We start from the raw sequence: 22,918 nt of genomic DNA on the forward strand, positions 1-22,918 counted from the left end.
CAAAATGTAAAAAAAAGAGAGAGAAAGGAATAGAGAAGAGACCAGGCTGTCGAGAAGCCCCAGTGGCTCTAAGCACCCATCAGTCCCTCTTCCTGAAGGTACTTTTCACCATCTGGCTTCATTTGCATGATGTGCAGGCGTGGACAAGTGCATCCTCTCAGGATGGAGAGTTAGGTGGGCATAACTCTGGCCTGTGGAGGCCTCTCTTTCCTGAGTCCTGGGTGTCTCCTGCATTCCTCCTCGGGGGAAGTTTTGGATTTCTCCGGAAACCACACTCCAAGGGCACACTTACCCCAGACCGCTGAAGAGGGTGACCTGGACAGGACGAGGTGTGTTCTTGCCTGCCAGAGCTGGAGTGGCCGCAAAAGAAAAGTCAGGCACCCGCTTTCTTCCAGCAAGAATTATTTTTTAATGGTTTAAAAACGAGTCTGTACAAAACCAGCACCACTATCTGGTGCTTCCAGTCCACCAGGGGATCCTGAAGCTGTCTTCCAACACTATCTCTTTGGCCAATTGTGCCTGAAACCTCTGTAGAGACAGTGTGAAAACAAAAGGGTTAGTTCTTGCAGTCTGGCTTAACGGTGGCAGTCAGCCAGTTTATAAAATGTGAGCCTTAACACTGCAGAACTGAGGGACAATGGTCTGTTTGGGGTTGAGGAGAACTGAGCTGGGCAGTAGAGTGCCCCCGGCACTCCAAGGGCACTCCAGGGGACAGGAGTGGAGGCGGGAGCAGCAGCGCCCTGTGGCCTAGTGAGGGAGGGTTGGCCGAGCTGAGGATGGTCCCTCCTCCGCTGCCACATCCTGGGAGCGTGTCCTCCGACTTCAGGGTCTGCTGCAAGGATTAGGGTTTCAGGCTTTTAACTAAATTACCCTTTTCTGGGCGATGCCATGCGACTTGAGGGATCTTAGTTCCTCAACCAAGAATTGAACCCAGATTATCAGCAGCAAACGCACTGGACTGCCAGGGAATTCCCTAAAATATTCTTGGACAACAATGACTATCCATATTTGCTTACTGATTTTTTTTCCTCTTTCCTCAGAAAGGGGCTGATGTAGGCAGATTTCAAACCTATTTGCTCTGGGATGACCCTAGGAGACCATGTGGTGATGGGAGAGGGCTAAGGGTGACGGAGTCCTAGGAGGCGTGGTTACGACTGTGGTTTCCAGTGATCACCTCTCCTCCTCCCAGCTCAGTTTTCTGACTGACAAAGATGGGGATCAGGCCAGGAGATGTGCTCTGAGACTCTCTCTAGGTGAGGCCTCCCCGGGTTTCCCTGGCCACGATGGCATCTTGCACGTTACCTGTCTGACTTTCCAGTTGGAAAGGACATGCTTTTGTTTCCAATCGACTGTTTAATTTTTTTGGCTGCAATGCATTTCTGAAAAGACAAGAAACCATCTAGGCTGAGTGAAGACCATAACCGCACGACGCACAGGAAAACACGCCTAGGCTCAGACGGCCCATCAGAGCCTCCGGTGCCAAGGGTATGACTCTTGGGTTTCCTTGCAACTGGACATTTCTGGGTGTTAGAGAAGGCAGGCTGTACAGATGAGCTACTGAGGGAATGGCCAGGCTCTACACAGGGCTCGCTTGCCCTCCCCACGCCAGACGTCCAGTCACATTGCACTCTGGCGGCAGCAACGCCCACTCGGGCAATGGCAGGCCTGTACTGGTACCACAGGGAGTGTTTCCAGCCTGCTGCTATAATTCCCAAGGCAGCAAACAGTAACACCCTTCAAAACCACACACCCACTTTTAGAGACACAACATTTTTTTTCTTGCTGAAATAGGTGATGGGTATTGTTTGTGCCTGGGAAGAAATGAGGTGAGGGAAAAGCTATGCAGACAGAGAGGATTCCTAGATGGGCCAGTCTTGCCAGCAGTGGAGGGTCAACAACATACACCTCAAGCCCACTGGAATTCTCAGTCTGTTTCTTACCTTGCCTGACTGGGGCTGCTTGCTTGGGTCAAACTGGGAAGAAGGTTTGGATTTGCTGTTTCCTGAAAGGTAAGAGAAAAGAGAGGCCGGTGACCATGTGAGTGAGTTAATATACACCACAGACTCACTACCGGGCCAGGTGCACAAGATCCAGGCAGTGTGGGCTGTCAGCTCACTAGCCCTTCACAGACAGAAACTTCTGGCTTGTTGTCACCTCACAAATCATGTTCTCAGTAGCTAAGGGCAGCCCGGAGGCCAGGCTCGTTTCTCATAGGTCTATTCTCAGGTCAGGGGCCGGTGGCTAAAGCACTGGCCAGTTCACATCAAGGAAATCCCTCTGGTTTCTGTGAAGGATGAAGCCACTGTCTGTAAACTGAGGCGAGAGGGGATGTTCTTGCAGAAAAGACGGCTGTGTCGCCAAGGAGGCTGCTCTGTCATCAGGAATGTCACTGCAGTCCTTTCAACAGACAGGCTCTCACAGGCTAAGGAGGCACAGAGCATCATCTTCTAGGCACCAGGCTGTCTCAACAAACTACATCTTTCTCAACAATCCACATCTTTCCTCTATGTGTGTATGTCTGAGAAAATGTGTTTCTGGGTACAACTTGTGAAGAAGGCTGGACCACAATTATTAACAGAATGGACACTATCTTGATGAACCACCAGAGTGGCTCCTGCAGCTCAGCCCTGGGGGCTGAGGGTGGTGGGTTTCTGCCCTGTCCCTGTCATGTCCTTGTGTTGCCCTCACAATTCCAGGTTGCCTGCCTGGCCTTGGGTGGAGCTTAATCTCCACTGAAGTTCTGCTCTTTCCTCCCCTCCCTGTCACCTGCTTCCCCCCATGGGATGTGGTCAGGTGGTCCCTGCGGGACACCCACTCTGGCCTCACCAGCAAAAGCCTTGAAATCCAACTTGCTGTAGTCATAGGGAGTGAAGTCTTTTTCTGGTGGATCTGGGTCTTTTGGCTTCTTGGAAATTTTGAGGCGTTTCTTCTCTTGCTTCTGTTCTGTCGTCCTCGGGTCACTCGTCGCCCGCTCTCTCTTCTTGGCAGCGTTCTCTAGCTGTGGATTGAACAGATCTGTAAGAGGGAAGCACAGCCACGACCAGGGCAGGAGGCCACTCTGTGTGTGTGACCCCTGTGAGCACCCTGTGAGGCACACGATGCCTCCAGAGCTGTAAACACAGGCTTGGGGACGGAGAGAGGAGCACTGGCGGTGGGGGGCCGAGCTCCCAGCTGGAGGATGACGTCAGGCCACTAGGAAAGGCCAGAGCTGAGCACTCCAGGGTGCTGGGGAGCCGGGGGGCAGGGGGTGAAATAGCTCCCAGGTGGAGTGGGACACAGAGTGGGCTTGATGCCTCACCTCCTTCTACAGGCCAAAGGCATGTTTATCCCAAATGCAGCGGGAGAACCATCCCAGATGGACAGTGACGTCAACCTTCTGGGTGGGGGGCAGGGGGTGGCCACGAGGCAGCACTACTGGACCGGCAACCGGAAGACGCCTACAACCCAACGCTGAGGGTGAGCCCTCCCAACATTCCACACCACCCCAGACCACGACCAGAGAAAGCAGAAACGCAGGCACGTACTGCAGCCTGCTGGCGGACGGACACGGCCTGCTCCGCGGCTGCCCTATACTCCTCTTGGGCCTGGTCCCGGGCAGCTGCAAGAGAGAGAGAATGGTCTCTGTGATTGTGGCGGCAGCCGGGTCTCTAGGCCACACTGCTTGCGGCATCACCCCTGCTGATCGCGGCCACCCTGTCCCTCAGCCCCAACCCCCACATCCCTGGAGGACCCTGCCTCGCGGCTCAGCCCACGTTCCTCTCCTCATCAACCAACCTTGGGGTCCACATCCCTGCCTGCTCTTCACCTAGCGGCCTCTGTGACTCCCCTGAGGACGCGGTGTCAGGATCTCAACCTTAACAGGTCAAGGACCAGAACCAAAACCTCCTCCGCCTCTAACCGGGCCCCCTGCAGCCTCACTGTTCACACAGCCCCGCCTCCCAAGGCGCTCAGGATAAAACCTCCTGTCCAGGACTACCTCACCCAATGCTGTCAGCTTCTCTATGCGACATGACAGGCTCTGAGTTTCCACCACCTGCCCTGCCCCATGACATCCACACCAGTGTCCCCCTTCATCTGCACCCTGTGCTGCCTCCTGACTGGACTGTCTGCCCTGTCCTCTGCCCAGCAGCTGGTGAGGCCTCCAAACCTAAGTCAGGGTACGGCCCTCCCCTGCTCAGAGCCCTCCATGGCTTCCAACTCACTTGGAGTAAAAGTCCCAACAACAGACCCCTGCCTGCTCTCTGTCCTACCCTCCACCCACCCCCTGCCCCCATCCCTTTGGCCTCCTGGGTCACTCTGAGCAGTATTGCAAGCTGTGGCCTTGGCCTCGCTGGGCTGCCAATCTGAACACTCTCCCCTGATGGCTGCGGGTCTTGGCTCAATGTCACGTTCACTAGACCGCCTCCTGTACTGCTGTACAGAAGCAGCCTGCACCCCATTAGGCCCAGCCGCAGCACTTCCTTCCTCTCTCTTTGCGTAAGTACCCGCTGCCCTGATAGCTCACACATCTCCGGCTCACTGCCTTCCACCCCTCGGCAGAAGGGAGGCCGTGGAGGGGAGGGCTGGGGCTGCTCGGCTGTGCCTAGAGCTTTGCTCGAGTAACTGGACAGAACAGTGAGCCAGGGCTGCTCTCAACCAAAGGTGCCGGCTGAGCTGACAAGGGGGTGGGCGCTACACTACCTGTGTGCTCAGCTGCCTTCTTCTTGGCAGTTTCTTTAGGTTCTCTTTGTACCTGTACCTGGCTTGCCAGCTTCCAACGGTTGCTGATCTATAAATGAAAACAAACACAACAAAAAATCTCCAAAACTCAGCTGCCTAGGATGATTCTTTTAATGAGGTGATGCAGAGCATGCTGACTGGTAGCTATATACATTCTAGGTCCTAAGTCCCATTATCTAATGATCCTGTATCTAATGACATGAAAAATAAGACCTCATGCTGGCTTTATTTATAAAGTACTTATATTATCTAGGCACTGGGTTGGATGTCTGCATATCCAACCATTCAGTCCCTTCTATGACTCTGAGGCAGAGGTACCATCATCACACCCACTTTACAGACAGGAAATAGGTTGGGAGAAGCTAAGTGACGTGTCCAAGGGGACATGATTAATAAATGGTAGAGATGGTGTTCAAGGCAGGACTTCTGCGAGTCTAATGTGCTTCTTTACAACACATTTACCTGGGGCATGAGAACACATCTCGGTGACAGGAAATGGTAAGTCTGGTGGGCAGGGGGGTGGGGGGGCACAGATGGCTGCCCTGAGTAAGCCACAACCGGGGGGAAGAGAAGAGACAGCAGAAACCTCACCTGACTCCCTGTTTCTAAAAACAGCAGGCTTACCAACAGCAACAGGGCAGAGGCCCATCAGGATTTCAGCCTGATTCTCTTTTCTGTTTTGTTTTTTTTTCGGCTGTGCCACATGGCACGTATGAGCTTAGTTCCCTGATTAGGGATGGAACTCTCGTCCCTGCATTGGGAAGCGTGGAGTCTTAACCACTGGACTACCAGAGAAGTCCCTTGGCCTGACTCTCTGGCCTAAAGAGAAGTGCAGGGGTGGGGGTCGGTCGGGGGCAGAGGGAGCCAGGCCACCCATCTGATCAGAGCACCACCTCCCGCAGGGAGGAAGAGGGCTTTTAACAGACAATTAACATGACGGCTCCCAGGAATATCTCATGGGGATCCAGGGAAGATGGATTCTTATTCTTACTTAAAATGCTGTTAAAACAAACCACACAACATACAATAGAATGTTTCAAAATTTAAGCTGTCATCTTTAAGAGCGTTAAAGTAATATTCATAAATAGAAATGCATCAAGCTGTACATTTCATATCTGTATACTGTATACCTTGTAAATTAAACTTTAATTAAAAAAAACAAAAAACAAAGACCTGTTTCTTTAAAAAGTTCCCCAATGCTTTCAAGAATCTGATTAAAGTCTGGCTCCTCTCTCTGGAAACAATGCTTATATATGAAGTGTTTCTTGCACTCATTTTCAGGGAGGTTCAAAGATGGGCTTGTTTAGAACAGAAACCTGGTTTAAGAAATTAAGAAGTCCTCTTTTCTTAGAAAGTTCACTCTTAGAAAGGGTGACAAATCCACTTACTTCATAGATTTTCGATGATGGATCAAACTTTGCTGACTGAGAAATGTGAGCCCGGTGTTCTACTGAAGGCAGAAACTGGAGAAATGGAAACAGTCATGTTAAATGCTGAGAAACAGAATCTGGACCCAGAATTCAGTGGCACTCAGATGCGGGTGTCTTGCTGGTTACATCTTAGGAGGCCTCAATGCAAAGTGTCAGCCTGGCTGCAGCTGCCTGGCCCTCAAGTGGGGTCCTCTTGTTGACCTGGTCTCAGAAGACCTGACTCGGGGTCTTCACCAACTGCCAGGGATGACGTCACGGTGGTGAGGCTTCTTCGGTCTCTGAAGTCTCTCGGTTCCTTTTTCAGGCAAAAGGCACCTACAGCTGCAGAAAGCTCTGCCTCTTCTGTCAGCCCTTAACATATGTAACCAGTACTTACCATCCGAAATGGATTTTCAAAGGACTCCATTATGTTCTGGGCTTTTTTCTGTGCAACCGTTAATGGACTTTTTTTATTTCCTTCAGCACTAGGTTCCTGCAGGGACAGAAAACAATGGCTTACAATCGTGACCATTTTATGATATTAGATGCCGCAAGAGGAGTAACAGTAATAGTAATAACGCCAACAGCTGACTTTTTAAAGTTACTTATTTATTGGCCATGCCACACGGCACGTGGGATCTCAGTTCCCCAACCAGAGATTGAACCTGTGCCCCCTGCAGTGGAAGCGTGGAGTCTTGACCTCTGAAGTGCCAGGGAAGTCCCAATACACACTCATTGAATTGATGAGTTCTCACCACATCCTTACAACCTACAAGGTATGTGGTGTTACTCTCACCATCGTACAGATGAGGAAACTGAGGCTGAGAGAGCTTAAGAAAGTCTTCCAGAGCCTTACAGCTAATAGGGGCAGAATAAGGATGTAAGCCCAGATCTGGCTGACTGGAGAACCTGGGGTTGTAACCTGAAATTAGCTGAAATTTAAAGTCATACACCTTTATAGGTGACCAACAAAACTATGCAACAGAATGTCGCTCTCACCAGGGGCATCAGCCTGCGCTAGCCCCTGGCCTTCTCTGTAGTCAGGCTTCCTGAGCACCAGGAACACGGATGCAGCCTCTGCTAGACAACACACAGCACTTACACATCCATACAGCTGCAAGTTCATGCTCACATCTTTAGCTGCCTAATCACCTTGGTCAACTAAAGGTCCTAGACTTCTTTTTGCACTGGCTACTCAAACAAGACTAACTGTATGTAGTTAAGAGAAAAGGAAAGTTCACTCCCAGACAGTTAATACATCTTGCAAGTGGTACTTCACCTCCCTGGCTCTGGCGCAGCATCTGAGTGTGATGGGAGAGTTGTGAATGGGATTGGACCACCCAGCTTCTTACCACCTGAACATGTGCTAAGAATGAAACTTGTTCTTTATCCAGACAGTATTCTTGCTTCTCTTTCTCAGTTCCTTCTTTCCAGAAATTATAGTTTTTCCTTCTTACCACATCTGTTCCATCTCCTGGTGGCTCAGACGGTAAAGAATCCGTCTGCAGTGCAGGAGACTGAGGTTTGATCCCTGGGTCAGGAAGATCCCCTGAAGAAAGGAATGGCCACCCACTCCAGTATTCTTGCCTGGAGAATTCCTTGGACAGAGCCTGGTGGGCTACAGTCCATGGGGTCATAAAGAGTTGGACACAACTAAATGACTAACACTTTCACTTTCTTTCACATCTATTGTGTGCTGTATTCAGATTTTATCTGTGTGATTTCCTTTTTTCCTGGTCACCTCAGTAACTATCCATCCTGACCAGCACATACACCCTGGTCTTCCTTTTGCACAGAACCCAGAGCTCATGTCTGTGGTGGAAAGGAGAAGCGTGATGGGTGGGATCGACCAGGACAAGCTCTATCGTATCCCAGGCTGGACTCCAGGAACAAGGTCCCCAAGTGTGCCACACTGGATGGAGTCTCTACTCAGCCTCCCTGGGAGTGGGGAACAAGCTCCTACCCACTTCCTGGTACTTGCATCTCCTGCTGCTCACTTAATCTAACAGGCCAGATTGGGGAGAAATGCTTTTCTTTTTTCCTTCTTTTCATCCAAAGCACACATAGATGATGCTGGCGGTCGTCAGGAAAGTATACCCAGCACACGCTATGAGTTCACTGGAAACGCTGTTTCACCCCTTCTGGGAATCAGGATAAACTGGCCCTCGATTGACCTTGGATGAATGGGGAAGAAAGACCCCTGTTTATATGTCCCTGGAGCTCCTGTCCGGCTCCCTGGGGGCACTTCCCCTGAGGATTTCCTCAGGCAGCACACAGAACCCTTCACCTCCCCTCACAGACCTCATCAGGGCAGCAAACACCATCTGGCCAATGGGCTTCCCGCCCACCCCCACCGCCACTGGCTTCCACTTCCGGCAGACGGCCTCCTGTCTGATAAAGCCAGCACATCCCCCCAGTCTGGGTCACGTCCCGGATGGTGTCACTCACGTTAAATAATGTGACGACAGCGGTAGCGACGAGACATCTGATGTCTGGCAGGGTCTCCTCGTCTTCTTGGGCGGAGAGGAGGCCCTCCTGTTTCTGCATCGGCACAGGCCCTACAGGGAGGGGAGTCAGCATGGGCCAAGCCTACGGGGCGGCACACCGGGCAGCCCCACCCCCAGGACGTGCCAGGGGCCTCTTCGTTACCGTCAGTTGGGACGAGAGGGTAGCCATCTGACGGGGTATGGGAGCAGTCATGGGGGCCAAAGAGAACATTCTCCAATCTCTGTGTCAAAAAGAAAGCAACAGGCCGGCGTGAAGGACCTGCAGGCAGGCGGCAGCTCTGTGACCAGGTGACAGGCCCTGGTGTCTGTGAGGGAGGCTGGGTCTGTCCAGGCTGTGACTGGATCCCCCTCCCTCCCTCTGAAAAAGCCACAATGAACACATCACGGTACCTCAGGGTTGGGCAGCGGCCCACTCTTCCTCACTCCCGCTGCGACTTCAGACTACAGAGTCAAAACAGAGAGAATGTGAGGAAAGTTCCCTAAATTTGCTGACACAATCATTCTCTTTTTTCTCTCAGTGCAGACATGTCTCTTCACTAGACGGTGTCTCTCAAGCGCCCGAGACTTTCTCTCGTCCCTTCACCCCTTCCAGTGCCTGGCACCGTAATTACTTGTGCTCAGTAATTATTTGTTGGATGAAAGAATAAAACCCTTTATCACAGTGAGGCACAATACAGAAGGATTCCAAAGAGCCTGAGAAAGATTTTTGTCTAGTCACTGGCGTTTTGCTCTTTACTTGGACAAAGTATAGAGTCAAGAAAGAAATATTAGGATGAAGACATTAAATGTGCTTATCCTCGGATTCTCTTTTTTTTTTACCTCAAAGGGGCTGATTTCAAGTCGCCTGTGATCAATAATCTTTCAAAAAGTTACAAACATGTTTTACACATGCTAATATTATTACTGAGACAAAACATTAAAAACTGTGCCAATTAAAACACAAATCAAAACATGCATATCTTTCTGAACACCCTCTCTCCCACCCCATGGCAAGGGCAGAATAACGTTTGTATGGATTAAAAAACAAAACAAAACACACACACATATGTAAATCTACACATAATCTTGTGTAGACATACTGTAATATCTACACAAGAACACCGGTGTGTTGGTATGTGTGTACGTATGGGTTTGTATTATGGGCTGGGCGTCCTGCTTTCATCTAAATTTGCCTAAACTTTAGCATCTTCACAGTTAGCTCTTTCTGAATTCCCTTCTCTCCGGGGTGCTCCTGTTTCTTGTCACCTCGGCTTTCTTGTGTGGAGTGAGTGGTCCTTGACTCCACTTCCATTATCTTCAACTCTACTTGCCATTCAGAGAACACCTCTAAAGTACTTAGCATGGTGCTCAGAAAAGAACCGTGGCCACTGTCACCACCTGGTATAAAGTCCCATCAATCTTTGCTTTTGAAGATGTTTCCTGAACCTGTCTTTTCCCTTCTATTCCTGTGACCGACACACTCATCAGGGCTCTTATCATCTCAGTTTGGACTACTGCCAGCCTTCCAAAATGCAGTCTCTGTGCTGAGATCCCCACTCCATTTTATCCTGCAAGGCTGACTGCCTCGGGACAACAGCTAACCAGCCCATCATCAGACATCATGAGACATCACTGGCCCTTGGATTAACAAAGATAAGGTTGCAAAGAAAGAAGGATGAGGGTTTCCCTGGTGGCTCAGTGGTATAGAATCTGCCTGCCAATGTAGGAGACGTGGATTTAATCCCTGGTCTGAGAAGACCCCACATGCTGTGGAGCAACTAAGTTCATGTACCACAGCTATGGAGCCTGTGCTCTAGAGCCCAGGAGCTGCAACTGCTGAGCCAAACTACTGAAGCCTGTGCGCCTTAGAGCCTGTGTTTGGCAGCAAGAGAAGCCACTGCAATGAGAAGCCTGCATGTTGCAATGAAGATTAGCTCCTATTTGCCGCAAATACAGACAAGCCCATGCAGCAATGATGCTCCAGCACAGCCAAAAATAAACAAATAAAATTTTTTTAAAAAAAGGATGAACTTTAGCTTCTGACTATCAAAAAGACACACCCACTGGATTTCCTAAATCCTGTTATTTCCTCTTGCTTTTTTTCAGAGTGGAGACCAACTCACGTGTGAAGGAGATTATAAGGAGCAAGACGCCAACAGACAGAGCTGAGAACCTGTGGAGTTGGGGAGCTTCTTACCTTGAGCAGAGGCATCTCTCGTGCCTGCTGAATCAGAAGGTGCATTTCGTTGATCTGCTGCCGTACAAGAGGAGGCACGGGGTTACAGCAAGCGATGATGCCCTGAGGTTCCCTGAAGGAAGTGAGAACACATTCAACATTGCCCAGGAGCTCGGCCCACAAAGGCTACAGGAAGTAACAACGACCCGGTGAAGCCAGACTGTAGGCGCTCAGGTGAGAACTGAGGGAACATGGTCTGTCAGGGTGGCCCCGCTGGCTGTTCCAAGACGTGCTCTCTGCTGCACTTAGCCCTGAGCAGACGCCTCCTACTGCTGCCTCCTGCTCTCAGGGCGGGCTGGAACGCAGCCCCACAGCTCTGCTCACCTGCAACCCTGCAAGGAGGTGCCAGGTGATGATGAGCTTTAATTCTTTGCTTACACTCCAATTAACATCATAAGAATCTAAAATCATGAGCCACCTTAATCCAGAAGGAGGTACAGATGAAAGAGTCTGAGACATTTTCTCTCCTTTAAAGTGGATGCTCCAGGCTCAGAGACTTACACGCTGAGGCTGCTGTTAAGTCACTCAGTGGCGTCCAACTCTTTGTGACCCCCATGGACTGTAGCCCACCAGGCTCCTCTGTCCATGGGATTTTCCAGGCAAGAATACTGGAGTGGGTTGCCATTTTCTCCTCCAGGGGATCTTTCCCACCCAGGGATCGAACCCATGTCTCCTGCATTGGCAGGCGGATTCTTTACTGCTGAGACACCTGAGAAGCCCAGAGACTTACACGGGAGTCCATATAAGGGATAAACATAGAAACAGCTCCAGTTCAGAAGCTCTGCTTCCTAAATGGCAGGGCACGGGCAGAGATTCTGCATTCCTTGGACTTGCTAACTTCCTCAGAGCACTAATCTGCTCTGAGTAAACAGCTCTGAGGTAACAACAATCAGGGAAGCCGGATCTGAAGGACAAGTACTTTCTCTACTGAGGAAGTCAGAGCACATTAATCAGCCCTCACTCACTTGGGCAGCTCCTCAGCTATCTTTAGCATCATGTGGTTTGGCAGGACGTATCTGGAATAAAACACACAACAGGATCCCATTAAATTCTGCCAACAAGTTCCATGATGTGCTGTAACCCTGGGAAAATATAATCAACTTTCATGGTGAAAAAAGTTGAAAAAGCCCATTATTTCCTTGTCACCAGACCTAGCAAGAATGAAAGGGATCGACAGTCCCTTACCCATAACTCTCATCTTCCCGACGAGCTGTTTTATCCCTCCAGGCAAACAGCAGCTGAAAGGCTGTCAACTGCTGTGTGTTCAGATGCTTCTTCTGCTTCCTATAGAGTTCCAGGTAAGATTCGTCTGTGAAGATGGGTTTGATGAATTTCTGCAAAATATTAAAGAACATTCAAGATAAGTGGGAATCAATACTGTGCCCTGGGCTCTTCAGGACACTGGGCTCTTTCATGAACGTAAACAGCAAAGCAGACACGCACCGCCACGACCACTGAGCCCTTGTGCCACAACTACTGAAGCCCGTGTGCCTACAGTCCATGCTCTGCAACGAGATGCCACTGCAGTGAGAAGCCCGCAAACCCCAACTAGAGAGTAGGCCCCACTTGCTGCAACTAGAGAAAGCCGTGTGTAGCACCAAAGACCTAGTACAGCCAAAATAAATTAACTCATTTCAAAAATTTTTTAAAAATAAAAGAGCAAAGCAGAGCACGGGGACCCGAACAGAACCTGGGCCCGGGCTGTACCTTGAGGCAGATGTCGCGACTGCGCTGCCACACCACCTGCAGCTGTGTGGGCTGCTCGTTGCCGCGCTCCCACAGCTCCAGCCGCATCTTATCATAGATGTACAGCAGGTAGTGAGTGTCGTCTCGGGCGTAGCTCAGCATTTCCTCCGGCAGAGGTCTAGGGTTGCAACAGAGAACGCTGTTTCCCTGGTTTCCCCCGAGGTGGCAATTTGACTCATCTACCCTGTGGGTTCCTGCTGAAGTTCAAGAGTCTCCCCTGGCCAATACTACAGCCCCACCAGCTTCTCCAGCATCCTCATGGGACAAGACGCTCTTTCCACAGCTGGGCAGAAGGGGCAGTAGGGCAACGATGTGGTTAAAAATCAGGGCCCTGTGTTGAATGTGAATCTTATCCCACTGTGTGGCATGTGGCAATGGTCAAGTAAAAGGAAGTGGTTTTTAGATTTTATCAATTTTCATCTTATAGTTCAACTTTACTAAATTCTCTTGAGACTTTCTGGCATGAGACGTGCAGAAGAGTTTGGTGCTTTTGCATACAATAGCTACAGCCTCAGAGAGGAAGCCAGCCATCTGAAAATGACCAAGGGGAGCAAGAATCCCACAAAGTGTGGCAAGACTCCCTAACAGCCTTAGATTATAGTAAATACTATAAATTACTATACTATAAATTATTATATTTATATAGTATATATTTACGATGTGCTATATTTACTATACTGTAAATTACTCTACAGTAATTACTCCACTATAAATTATTTAGATTACAGTAAATACTGCTTACAAAGCTAAGTCAGCTCTGTTCTTAGAATTCTCTCACACTTATGGGAGACCATTTCACACACATGTACCAGGGAGATGTGGATTACAAACAAGAGACTGACATGGACAAACGCTGACATGGCATGGCAATTTCAACTATTTCCATGCAGCATGATGCACTATTTATTTGTTTATCTAAGATAGTAATTCCTGACTTTTTCAAACATGAAACATTCTTTTCACTTTAATTTTTCTTATAATTTATGTTCAAGCACAATCTAATTTCCTCCTCGATAAATATGAAGCATTTTTTTAAACGAAATTTACTTCCATTTTAAAACTTTTAAATATTTCACATCACAAAACTAAACTGAAATTTATTAACATTCTCCTCTATGTAACATAATCAGTCCAACATTAACTCTACATTATTCTAAACCTTCCAGCTGTCCTTATGCCACTAAAAACAAATGGAGAAAAGCCCAATGACATTCAACTCAAGATCCAAATGGGGTACTTCCCTGGTGGTCTAGTGAGTAAGACTCTGCCAGTGCAGGGGACAGGTGTTCGACTCCTGGTCTGGGAACTAAGCCCATGCACCACAACTACGGAGCCCACCCCTCGAGGCTGGGGTCCGCAACAAGAGAAGTCACTGCAATGAGAAGCCCAAGCTCTACAATAAAGAGTGGGCCCTGCTTGCAACAATGAAGACCCAGTGCGGCCAAAAATAAACTTAAAAAAAAGAAAGAGAGATCCAAATGGTGCTACAACCACCCAGGCCTCCCTCCGCCAGCCCTGTTTGCTCATCAAGAACAAACTGACCGTATCCGCCAGTCGGCCAGCTGGTACTGCTTGTTCGACTCCACGCTGCAGTAGAGCTTCAGCAGGTGGTCCAGGGAGTGCCTGCCCAGGTTAAGAAGGCGAGCTGCCTGGTGGGTATCAAACATGTTCACCACGTACAACCCGAAGTCCTTCTGGAGCCATTCTATGTCTGAATCAGCACCATGGAAGACCTGAAAATAAAACCAAAGCCGTGCAGTACAGAGGCACAGGGCCGTTTGTGCTCTGAAATGAACTCTGTCCCTAGGTTATTAGAATACTGGAATAGATGCCAGGATAAAGAATAAGATGGTTCAGTTTTACATGCTTCTTTTAGTTTGGGCCACAGTCCTCTACAATCCTAATTGCATGCTTTTAAGTGCTAACAGCTGATGACGCTAAGAAAGCCACGTTGCTAGCTTCAAGGACAGTCATTAAGTCCAACAATCTTGAGATCAAGGGCTCGCTGCAGTATTCATTAAAGTGCTTTAACATTTTTCTGGGTGGTGACCCAGAACCCAAGGATCAAACTTGGGTCTCCTGCATTGCAGGGAGATTCTTTACCATCTGAGCCACCAGGGAAGCCCACACGAGTGGAGGAAGTTACAATTTTTTCTCTCAGCTTTCCCGGGGCTATGCTGAAATGACGACAGTAGTAAATTGGGAAGCACTTAAATCGTGTGCTCACATGTAAGAGTGGGAAAAGGCTGGCTAACCTTAACAATAGCTGGGTCTGTAAGGCTCTCGTTGAGAATATACATGTCGCTGCGAAGCTCCAGAGTGTCAATGATGAAGTCTTCTGTCCGGGTGGAAATCTGCATCAGGCAGGTGAGCCCCAGGAAGCTCCTGTAAGAGTGGTGCTAAAATACACAGAAAGAAGGGGAAACAGCGAAAAAAGCATTTGTATCAGGCTTACAGTTAAATTGATTTTGAAAAATCAGTAATAAATAATGTGATTATTACCAAAAAACAGGTTTAAATTAGTATTAATTTTATACTTCTTGAATAGGTGAACTCACAGAAAATGTAAACACTTCCTTCTAGGTCACTAAAAAGTTACCTCCAAGTCTACCGCAAATTCTTGACACTTCAGGAGCTTTTCGTTGAGTTCCACTAGTTCATCCAGTGTGGACACGAAGTGGCAGGGTGTCTCTCCTACAGGTCTGTATAACTGCATCACAAAAGTACAGGGAGAAGGAGAAGACTATGAACCATCGTCTTTCCTTAAAGGACAAAGTGAATTATGAGTCCAAGAAATGATCTGAAGTCACACCCTTCTATTTGGGTAGCCAGAAAATTCGTTCGGCTTTCCATAACATCTTACGGGAAAACTCGAACGAATTTTTGGCCACCCCAATACTATAAAAGCAACTAAAGAAAGCCAAAACTGCATCCAGTCATTGATGTACCTGCTTATTCCTGGGCTACCTGGGAACCACCATCAGCTGAGATCGGCACTCACCTGAGGCTCTGGCTTTTGAAGGACTGAGTCTGGTGGCGTGAAGTGATCTAGTTCATATTGATAAGGATGCGCAAACCTGAATCAGTAAAACGAAAAGGTACAAACAATAAATGCTGGAGAGGTGTGGGGAAAGGGCAGCCCTCTTGCACTGCTGGTCAGAATGTAAACTGATACAGCCACTATGGCAAACAACACGGAGGTTCCTTAAAAAACTAAAAACAGAACTACCGTATGACCCGGCAATTCATCACCAGGGGTATACCCTAAGAAAACCGTAACTCAAAAGGACACATGCACCCCGCTGTGCACTGCAGCACTATACACAACTAGGACACAGAAGCAACCTAAATGTCTACTGATGGGTGGAGGAAGACGTGGCATATATACACAACGGAGTATTAGACAGAAAGGAACAAAACGGGGTCATTTATAGAGAAGTGGATGGACCTAGAGTCTGTCAAACAGACTGAAGTCAAGTCAGAAAGAGAAAAACAAATATGGTATATTAACACACATATATGGAATCTACAAAAACTGTACTGGTGAACCTATCTGCAGGGCAGGAAGAAAGATGCAGATGTTGCGAATGGACCTGTGGACATGGTGGGGAAGAAGGTGGGACAAATGAAGAGTGGCACTGACAGACATCCACTACCATGAGTACAATGGCCAGCTGGTGGGGAGCTGCCGTACAGCACGGGGAGTCAGCCTGGTGCTGTGACGACCTAGTGGGGTGGGATATTGAAGGGGTGGGTGGGAGGGAGGCTCAAGAAGGTGGGAGGATTTATTTGTACATACAGGTGATTCCTTTTGTTGTACAGCAGAAACACAATGCTGTAAAGCAATTACACTACAATAAAAAACAAACGAAAAAAAAAACAAAAAGAAAAATCTTTGTGATTAACTCCATGATTCAAGGAAGAACAACTCTTTTAATCCAGTTTGTTAAAACAAACAAGAAAAGACCATTGTGAAAATATTTTAAAAAGCATCATTGCTTCAATGATAATTCAAGTGCATAAAAAAAAAATTAGGTGCAACTTGTTCACCCTTAAAAGTATAACAATTAAAAATCTATTCATTTATAAAGATTTGAGCACTAATTGGAAAAACACTGTATAGCTGCTACTGCAGATAATACAGAAAGGTGAAATATATAATTTTTTGTGATCTGGAATAACGGATCTGTGAGGTGAGAGAGGATGGGGCAAATACCTCAGCTGTCATATACTAAATGATGCATTTTCTTCAGTTCTGCTATCAGAATTCTGGCATAAGAATCTGCTATCAGATTCTGGCATAAGAATCCTGTCTTTTTTGAGTTCCTTGAGGGCAGGGCCGCCTTTCAGCACCTTTATTTCTCCAGCACTTGATTGGAGGCCTCACAGTGCAGAGCTGGGGCTGAGGCATGAATGCCCCGACACTCTGGCTAAGTGTGAGAGAAGGACCAACACTGACCAAGTCCCCCTCATCTTTTTTCTTTACACTGAAGGCAAAGTCCTATTGTCTGTTTATAGCAAAGTTTTTCCAAGTTGCCTATACTGCCAGGGAGAAGGCCTTTTCTGTGCTAAGTTTACAAGTGAGCCTTACCTTCCTGTGTGAGACCCCACCTGACAAGAGAGGCAGAGTGGTACAAAGGAAAGAAAATTCTAAGAAAACTTGGGTTTGAAGTTCTAGTTCTGTGGGAAGTTAGCATCTCAAGTTTGGTTCTTTCATCTGTATAGCAGGGACGAGAGCAACTGGCAGCTCTTAGGACTGTGTGAGGCCCTCTGTGAACACAAGCAGGAGGTCAGCTGATAAGATTCACCTTGGGTTGAGGGGAAGAGTCACCCACTCCTCAGGTTCTGCTCTCATTCACACATTTTACAAAAGTGATGCAGAGTGAAAACACACATGGTGGTCAAGTCTCACAACAGGACACTCAGACAGGTGAACACTTACATGTCCTGCTCCACCTGCTGGGTTCTCTGCTGATGGATTAAATCTGCCAGGGCAGGGGGGACATCCAAGTCCTCAGGGCGGTCTTGTGGGCGTTCCCGCCTTTCTTTGGAGAGTGCTGGAGACCCAAGCAGCAACAAAGACAGGTTTACACTTTGTCTAGTTACCAAGGGTTAACTGGCTCCCTCTGAATTTGAACAAAGGAAGACGGGAGGGAGACCTCTCCCCCTTCACTTGTGTTGTTGGGCAGAGTTGGTACCACTTACCCTGAGGGAGGGGTTTCTGAGCATTGGGCTTAATGAAGATTTTGGGAAGAAATGGTGTGTTAGAGTTGTCGATCTTCTCTCGGAACTTAAGCTGAGGTCGGATGATGTTTTTTGCATGAAGCAGCCGGAAAGTTTCAGATTTTGTTTTTTTGCTATATTCTCCTGCCTATGATCAACAAATACAAATACTTTATAACACAGCAACTTGAAAACTTAGAAAACTAAATTCCGTTTTACGCCAACGGCCACCCATTTAAGAATGTATGTGTGACCCTGGGGTGGGGTGGTGGCTGCAAAGTCGACTAGAGGGTGGAATTAGATTGTGTCTGTTTATGAGAACAAGTTAGGCAGTGGCGAGTTCTGTGTTCAATAAATTAGAACAGAAATGCAAATGAGAAAGGGCAAAGACCCTAAGGTTGATATCAGATACTCCAGTGCCTCTGAAAAGCAGCCCTCACCTTCCGGTTCCAGCTGGACACTATGGTTTGGGGGACCTGTAACCCTGCAGGGAGGACAGGTTGTTGATTCTTATTCACGCCTGATGCTTCGTCCAGTAAAATGCCCTAAGAGTGCAAGAGGTATTAGTTTAGTATCTCCCTTTAAGGGTTAACAGAGTTAATTACCTAAAATTTTACGAAACATAGCCAGAGAACTACATCCAAGAGTACACATTTTTAAGAGCGAATAACTGTAGGAGACGTGATTTTAAAGTCAACCCAAGTAATTAAAGCATTACTTGCTCAAAGGTAGGGCAGTGATCAGGCACTCCCAGCCCTTGACTGACTCTCTTCACAGTTCTGAATTGGGCTGAAAATTCAAAAGTGACTTAACAGGATGATGTGGCCTACCATCCTAGCCTGCATTAAACATTGAGGAATGGTAATCAGAGTGAGAATGACAGCTGTCCTCATCTACCCGTATTTTGTACAGCAGCACCAGATGTGGGGTCTCAGTTTGGGCACTACCAACAGTGGTGCACCTAGCTGACAAATGGTAGGACTTGAAATCAGAAAATTTGAGCAAACCACTGAAAGACCTGTGGGCATCTAGACCATGGAAGAGATGACTTCATGGGACAGGACAGCATGATTTAAACATCCACAGGACTGTCATATGGCTGAGCATTAGCTATGTTTTGGACAAGCTGTGCATTTCTGTAAGGAATATTCTGCCACAGAATTAGGCAGAAGAAGACGGTTGGCTCGCTATCTCAAAGAAGACCGAACGTGTGTGTGCTCAGTCGTGTCCAACTCTTTGCAACCCCATGGACTGTAGCCCAACAGGCTCCTCTGTCCGTGGGATTTCCCAGGCAAGAATACTGGCGTGGGTTGCTATTTCCTCCTCCAGGGGATCTTCCCGACCCAGGGAGTGAACACAAGTCTCTTGTTTGTGTCTCCTGCATTGGCATGCAGATTCTTTACCACTAGCGCCACCTGGGAAACCTAGTAAAAACGGATTAAATGTTGGTTGTGCCCTGTATCCAGAGGCCTCTTCTCCTGCAACAAAATGGAACTGGCAAATCTGCAGGGTAGATTTCTGATAAAGGCACTTTAAACACAGGCATCCCCAGGGGAAGTAATATTCTGAAGTGATGTATCTGAAGACAACTGTGTTATTTTGGGGGAAAAGAAGCCAATCATCAGAGGAGGGAATATTGTTATGGGCAAGAAATGCTAAACTTCCTTTCTTTTCATTTCCTGAAGTGCCTGGGTTTTCTTTCATTATTTAATAATACAAAGGCTCTTCATTTGTTAGTTACCTTAAGAGTGAGGTGAAATACTCACCACTCTTTCCAGAATAACATCATTGGTGTCGACCAGCAAATCAAACTTGTCCTCCAGCTCGGTCACTTTACTCCGGTCCTTAATGTTGCTTCGGCACCCGTGGTACTGCATCACCCTACTCATGCTGGGAAGGACAGGAAAACCCAAATCAGTCTGTATACTTTTGTTTGCTTGTTTACTCATCTGGCAGAAAGCTCCCAAGGCTTAGCTCAGATTATTCCCAACACTTTCTATAACAAAATATTTATTTATTTGGCTGTGCTGAGTCTTAGTTGCAGCATGTGTACTCTTAGTTATGGCATGTGGGATCTGGTTCCCTGATTAGGGATCGAACCTGGGCCACCTGCAGTGGGAGGGCAGAGTCTTAGCCACTGGACCTCCAGGGAAGTCCTCCCTAATACTTTTAGATCAAACTAACAAAACCTGCACCCTTATAGCAAAAAACATTGCTAGTTGTATGGCACTGGGCAATTCACTAAATCTCACAAAGACTTATTTTCTTCATTCGTTATTTGAAGGGGTGGAAGAAATTACCCCAAGGCTTTGTTTACATTCTAAAAAGATATATAACACTATGTAAATGATGTACTCTGCATTCACTGTTTTAACATGAAATCTAAAACAGATTCTCCAATTCTGTCATGCAACAGTTCAACAAAACCAGTGTCTGTGTAATGTCTGTCCTAATACACTTATTAGAAAGCCATTACTAAAAAATAAAATAGATTAAAAAAAAAATAGAAAGCTAAAACTTGTGACTCCACAGGTTGTGTGAGAGAATCTTGGCTCTAGGTTTTCAAGTCCCATGTTAATTTAAAAAGATTCACTGTCTATAGCTGCAATAGTCAACATATATATTTTTAAAGTTAAACTCAAAATTTACCAAGTAACATTCCCTAATCAAAATCCATTGTCATTTTTACATTTTATAGCTCCAAAGCACAGAAAATTATGGTAAGAAAAAAATACAAATCTCAGGAAAAATCATCTACTTCTTCATAGTCATTTCTTTCAACATGAGAAAAGAATATATAGCACTTACCACTGAAGCAACCTGTCTCCCTGTGTTTCACAAAATGCCTGGAAGCCAGGAAAACTTCGGTAAAAATCATACTCATCACCAAACTGTGGTAGGCCCCCAGACGCCTTGGTGACTGCCACCACTGCCCCAAGAGCGAACTGTCAAAACCAGAAAAACAAGCGTGTTTTAGACACGGGTCACCATTCATCCAGCAGCTCATTTTCTTTTCCAAGATCTACTATATATAAGGAACTGTCCTAGATGATTGTTGGGGATTTTTTTCCCGGGACTTGGAAGTGACGAACCTGAAAGAAGGACACTCGGACAGTCTCTTGCAAGGACTGACATGTTTATTTCTGTAGTCAAGCCTTTTTATAGAAGTAGGAACAAAGAGCTTAGAGTATACAGCCAGCAGAGCGCGTACGGGGTTAACACCTAATCAGTAAAAATATTTCAAGGACAGCGCGCTCTAAGTGACCCATGTGTTTATCTCATAACCCATTTTTTCAAGCAACATCCTTAATATTTATTATTAAATCTTGGCGCCGGACATAACCAAAGGCAGGAGATGTTTTTCTGTCCGAGCACATCAAGCCGGGGTACTTCTGGCCCTTCGCCATTTTTCCAAGGACTTCTTCCAACCAGCTATTTTGTACTGGGCTTCCCAACAATGATGAAGATACCCAATCTCCATGCATCATTTAGTGCCGATTTTACCCCAACCCTTATGATACACGAATGAACGTGAAAACGAGTTTTGGAGCTTACATTCTTGGGAGAATGGGTATAGAAATAACAAATACATATATAATTAGGCTAAGATTCAAAACAGCCTGGTACTGTGACCTTAGGCAAGTTATTTTATTTATTTGAACCTTAGTTTCTGAATTTGATAAACAAGTGTAAGGGAGTTCCCTGGTGGTCCAATGGTTGATACTCCGTGCTTCCACTGATAGGGGCATGGGTTCAATCCCTGGTTGGGGAACTAAGATCCCACAAGCTGCATGGCTCAGCTAAATAATAATAATAATCATCATAATAGATACCGACAATATAAGAATATTCTGGATCTTTCATATGACTGATTTAGAATGGTTACCATCCACAACCGGACTTGTGTTTATGGCTCAGTTACTGTCAAGGATGTCTCTATTTCAATTTCTGTGTGGTAATGGGAAAAAACCTGAAGTGGCACTCATGGGTAAATGATGGTTGGTCACATGAAAGCCAAATGACATCACTGTAAGCTGTGTTATAAATGTTTTCCAAGAAAAAAAGAGAGAAAATGGGAACTTGAATCATGGTGGCATTCCTGGTAGCACAGAGCCACCCAATCAGGACCATGGCTAGTGACCCAGGAATTAATCAGAACCAAATAAATGAATTTGTGGTAATGATAAATTAGACAAAATGCAAGTGGAGTTTTAGGGAATTTGTAGTGCTAACTTACAAGCTATTTTAGCTGCATGGTCTTGTAAGAGCTATGCATGAGATGTTTAATTCCAGATTTGTTTGTTCATATTTAAGCACCATTAGACAAATAATCCAAATGAACTCTATGGAAGGAGGCACTGATCAATGTTCAATGGCACCTGCAGGAGGGACACTCGGTGGCAGCTCTACATTAAACCCAGGGTTTAGGATTATGTAGGGCTGGACCTCAGGAGAGGGAAGAAGGGCCATCCCCGCCGCGGGAGGGGAGGACAGCAAGTGTGGGCAGCTTGAAGCAGCCGAGCCTCTCCGGAGAGTTGTTTGAATGGCTCAGGCCTGGGCGGGGTCGAGGTCGCGAGGACTGGGGGCTTCAGGGTGACCAGGAATCCCTTCCTATGACGTGGCGACAGCTCTCCATGCTCGGGACTGCAAGGGTTCAAACGGGAGATCCAGGACCCTGGGGTGTGGGGAGTCCCCCAGTGTCAGCGAGCGAAGCCCCATCCCCGGACGGTGAAGACGCAGATTGTGCCGGGAGAGGGCACAAGCCCCTTTAACCCTCTCCCGCGGCTCGGCTGCATCGTGCACGCGGCCGGGTGGGCGGCCGCCCAGAGGGTCCGGGCCTGCTTCCGGTCAGCCGCGGGCGGCTCCCGATGCCCTCGAGGCGTCACGAACTCACCTTCACGAAGCTGTCTGCGTCCGGGAAGCCCGGCAGCACCATTTCCCCGTCAGACTTGGCCGCGGTCGTGGCTGACTGGGCCTTAGACTCCCGGGGACTGGGAGGCGCCATTTTTCCGGCTGGCGCGGCTCTTCTCGCGAGAGTGCCTCGGCCAGCGCGACGTGCGCGCACTGCGCATGTGCGGAGGCAGTTCTTGCTGGGGGCG

The 22,918-nt window shown here is 47.5% G+C and overlaps 1 protein-coding gene across 1 annotated transcript; it reads right to left on the reverse strand.

The window, feature by feature from the left end:
- Positions 1-385: 385 nt before the first annotated feature.
- Positions 386-22,871, reverse strand: EXOSC10 (exosome component 10). The gene is made up of 25 exons (XM_014479969.2): positions 22,714-22,871; positions 20,628-20,764; positions 19,586-19,709; positions 18,260-18,364; positions 17,802-17,967; positions 17,539-17,653; positions 15,598-15,673; positions 15,196-15,306; positions 14,852-14,995; positions 14,139-14,329; positions 12,558-12,714; positions 12,036-12,184; positions 11,816-11,866; positions 10,812-10,923; positions 9,026-9,076; positions 8,778-8,856; positions 8,577-8,686; positions 6,526-6,621; positions 6,108-6,182; positions 4,681-4,768; positions 3,525-3,598; positions 2,827-2,998; positions 1,941-2,002; positions 1,303-1,379; positions 386-528 (listed from the first exon to the last, which is right to left on the reverse strand). Exons 1-25 carry the CDS (start codon positions 22,822-22,824, stop codon positions 498-500), a joined length of 2,664 nt encoding a protein of 887 aa, XP_014335455.2. The 5' UTR covers positions 22,825-22,871; the 3' UTR covers positions 386-497.
- Between the last annotated feature and the right edge of the window lie 47 nt (positions 22,872-22,918).

This window comes from Bos mutus, chromosome 16 (genome assembly GCF_027580195.1).
Source record: "Bos mutus isolate GX-2022 chromosome 16, NWIPB_WYAK_1.1, whole genome shotgun sequence".
Lineage (NCBI taxonomy): Eukaryota > Metazoa > Chordata > Mammalia > Artiodactyla > Bovidae > Bos > Bos mutus.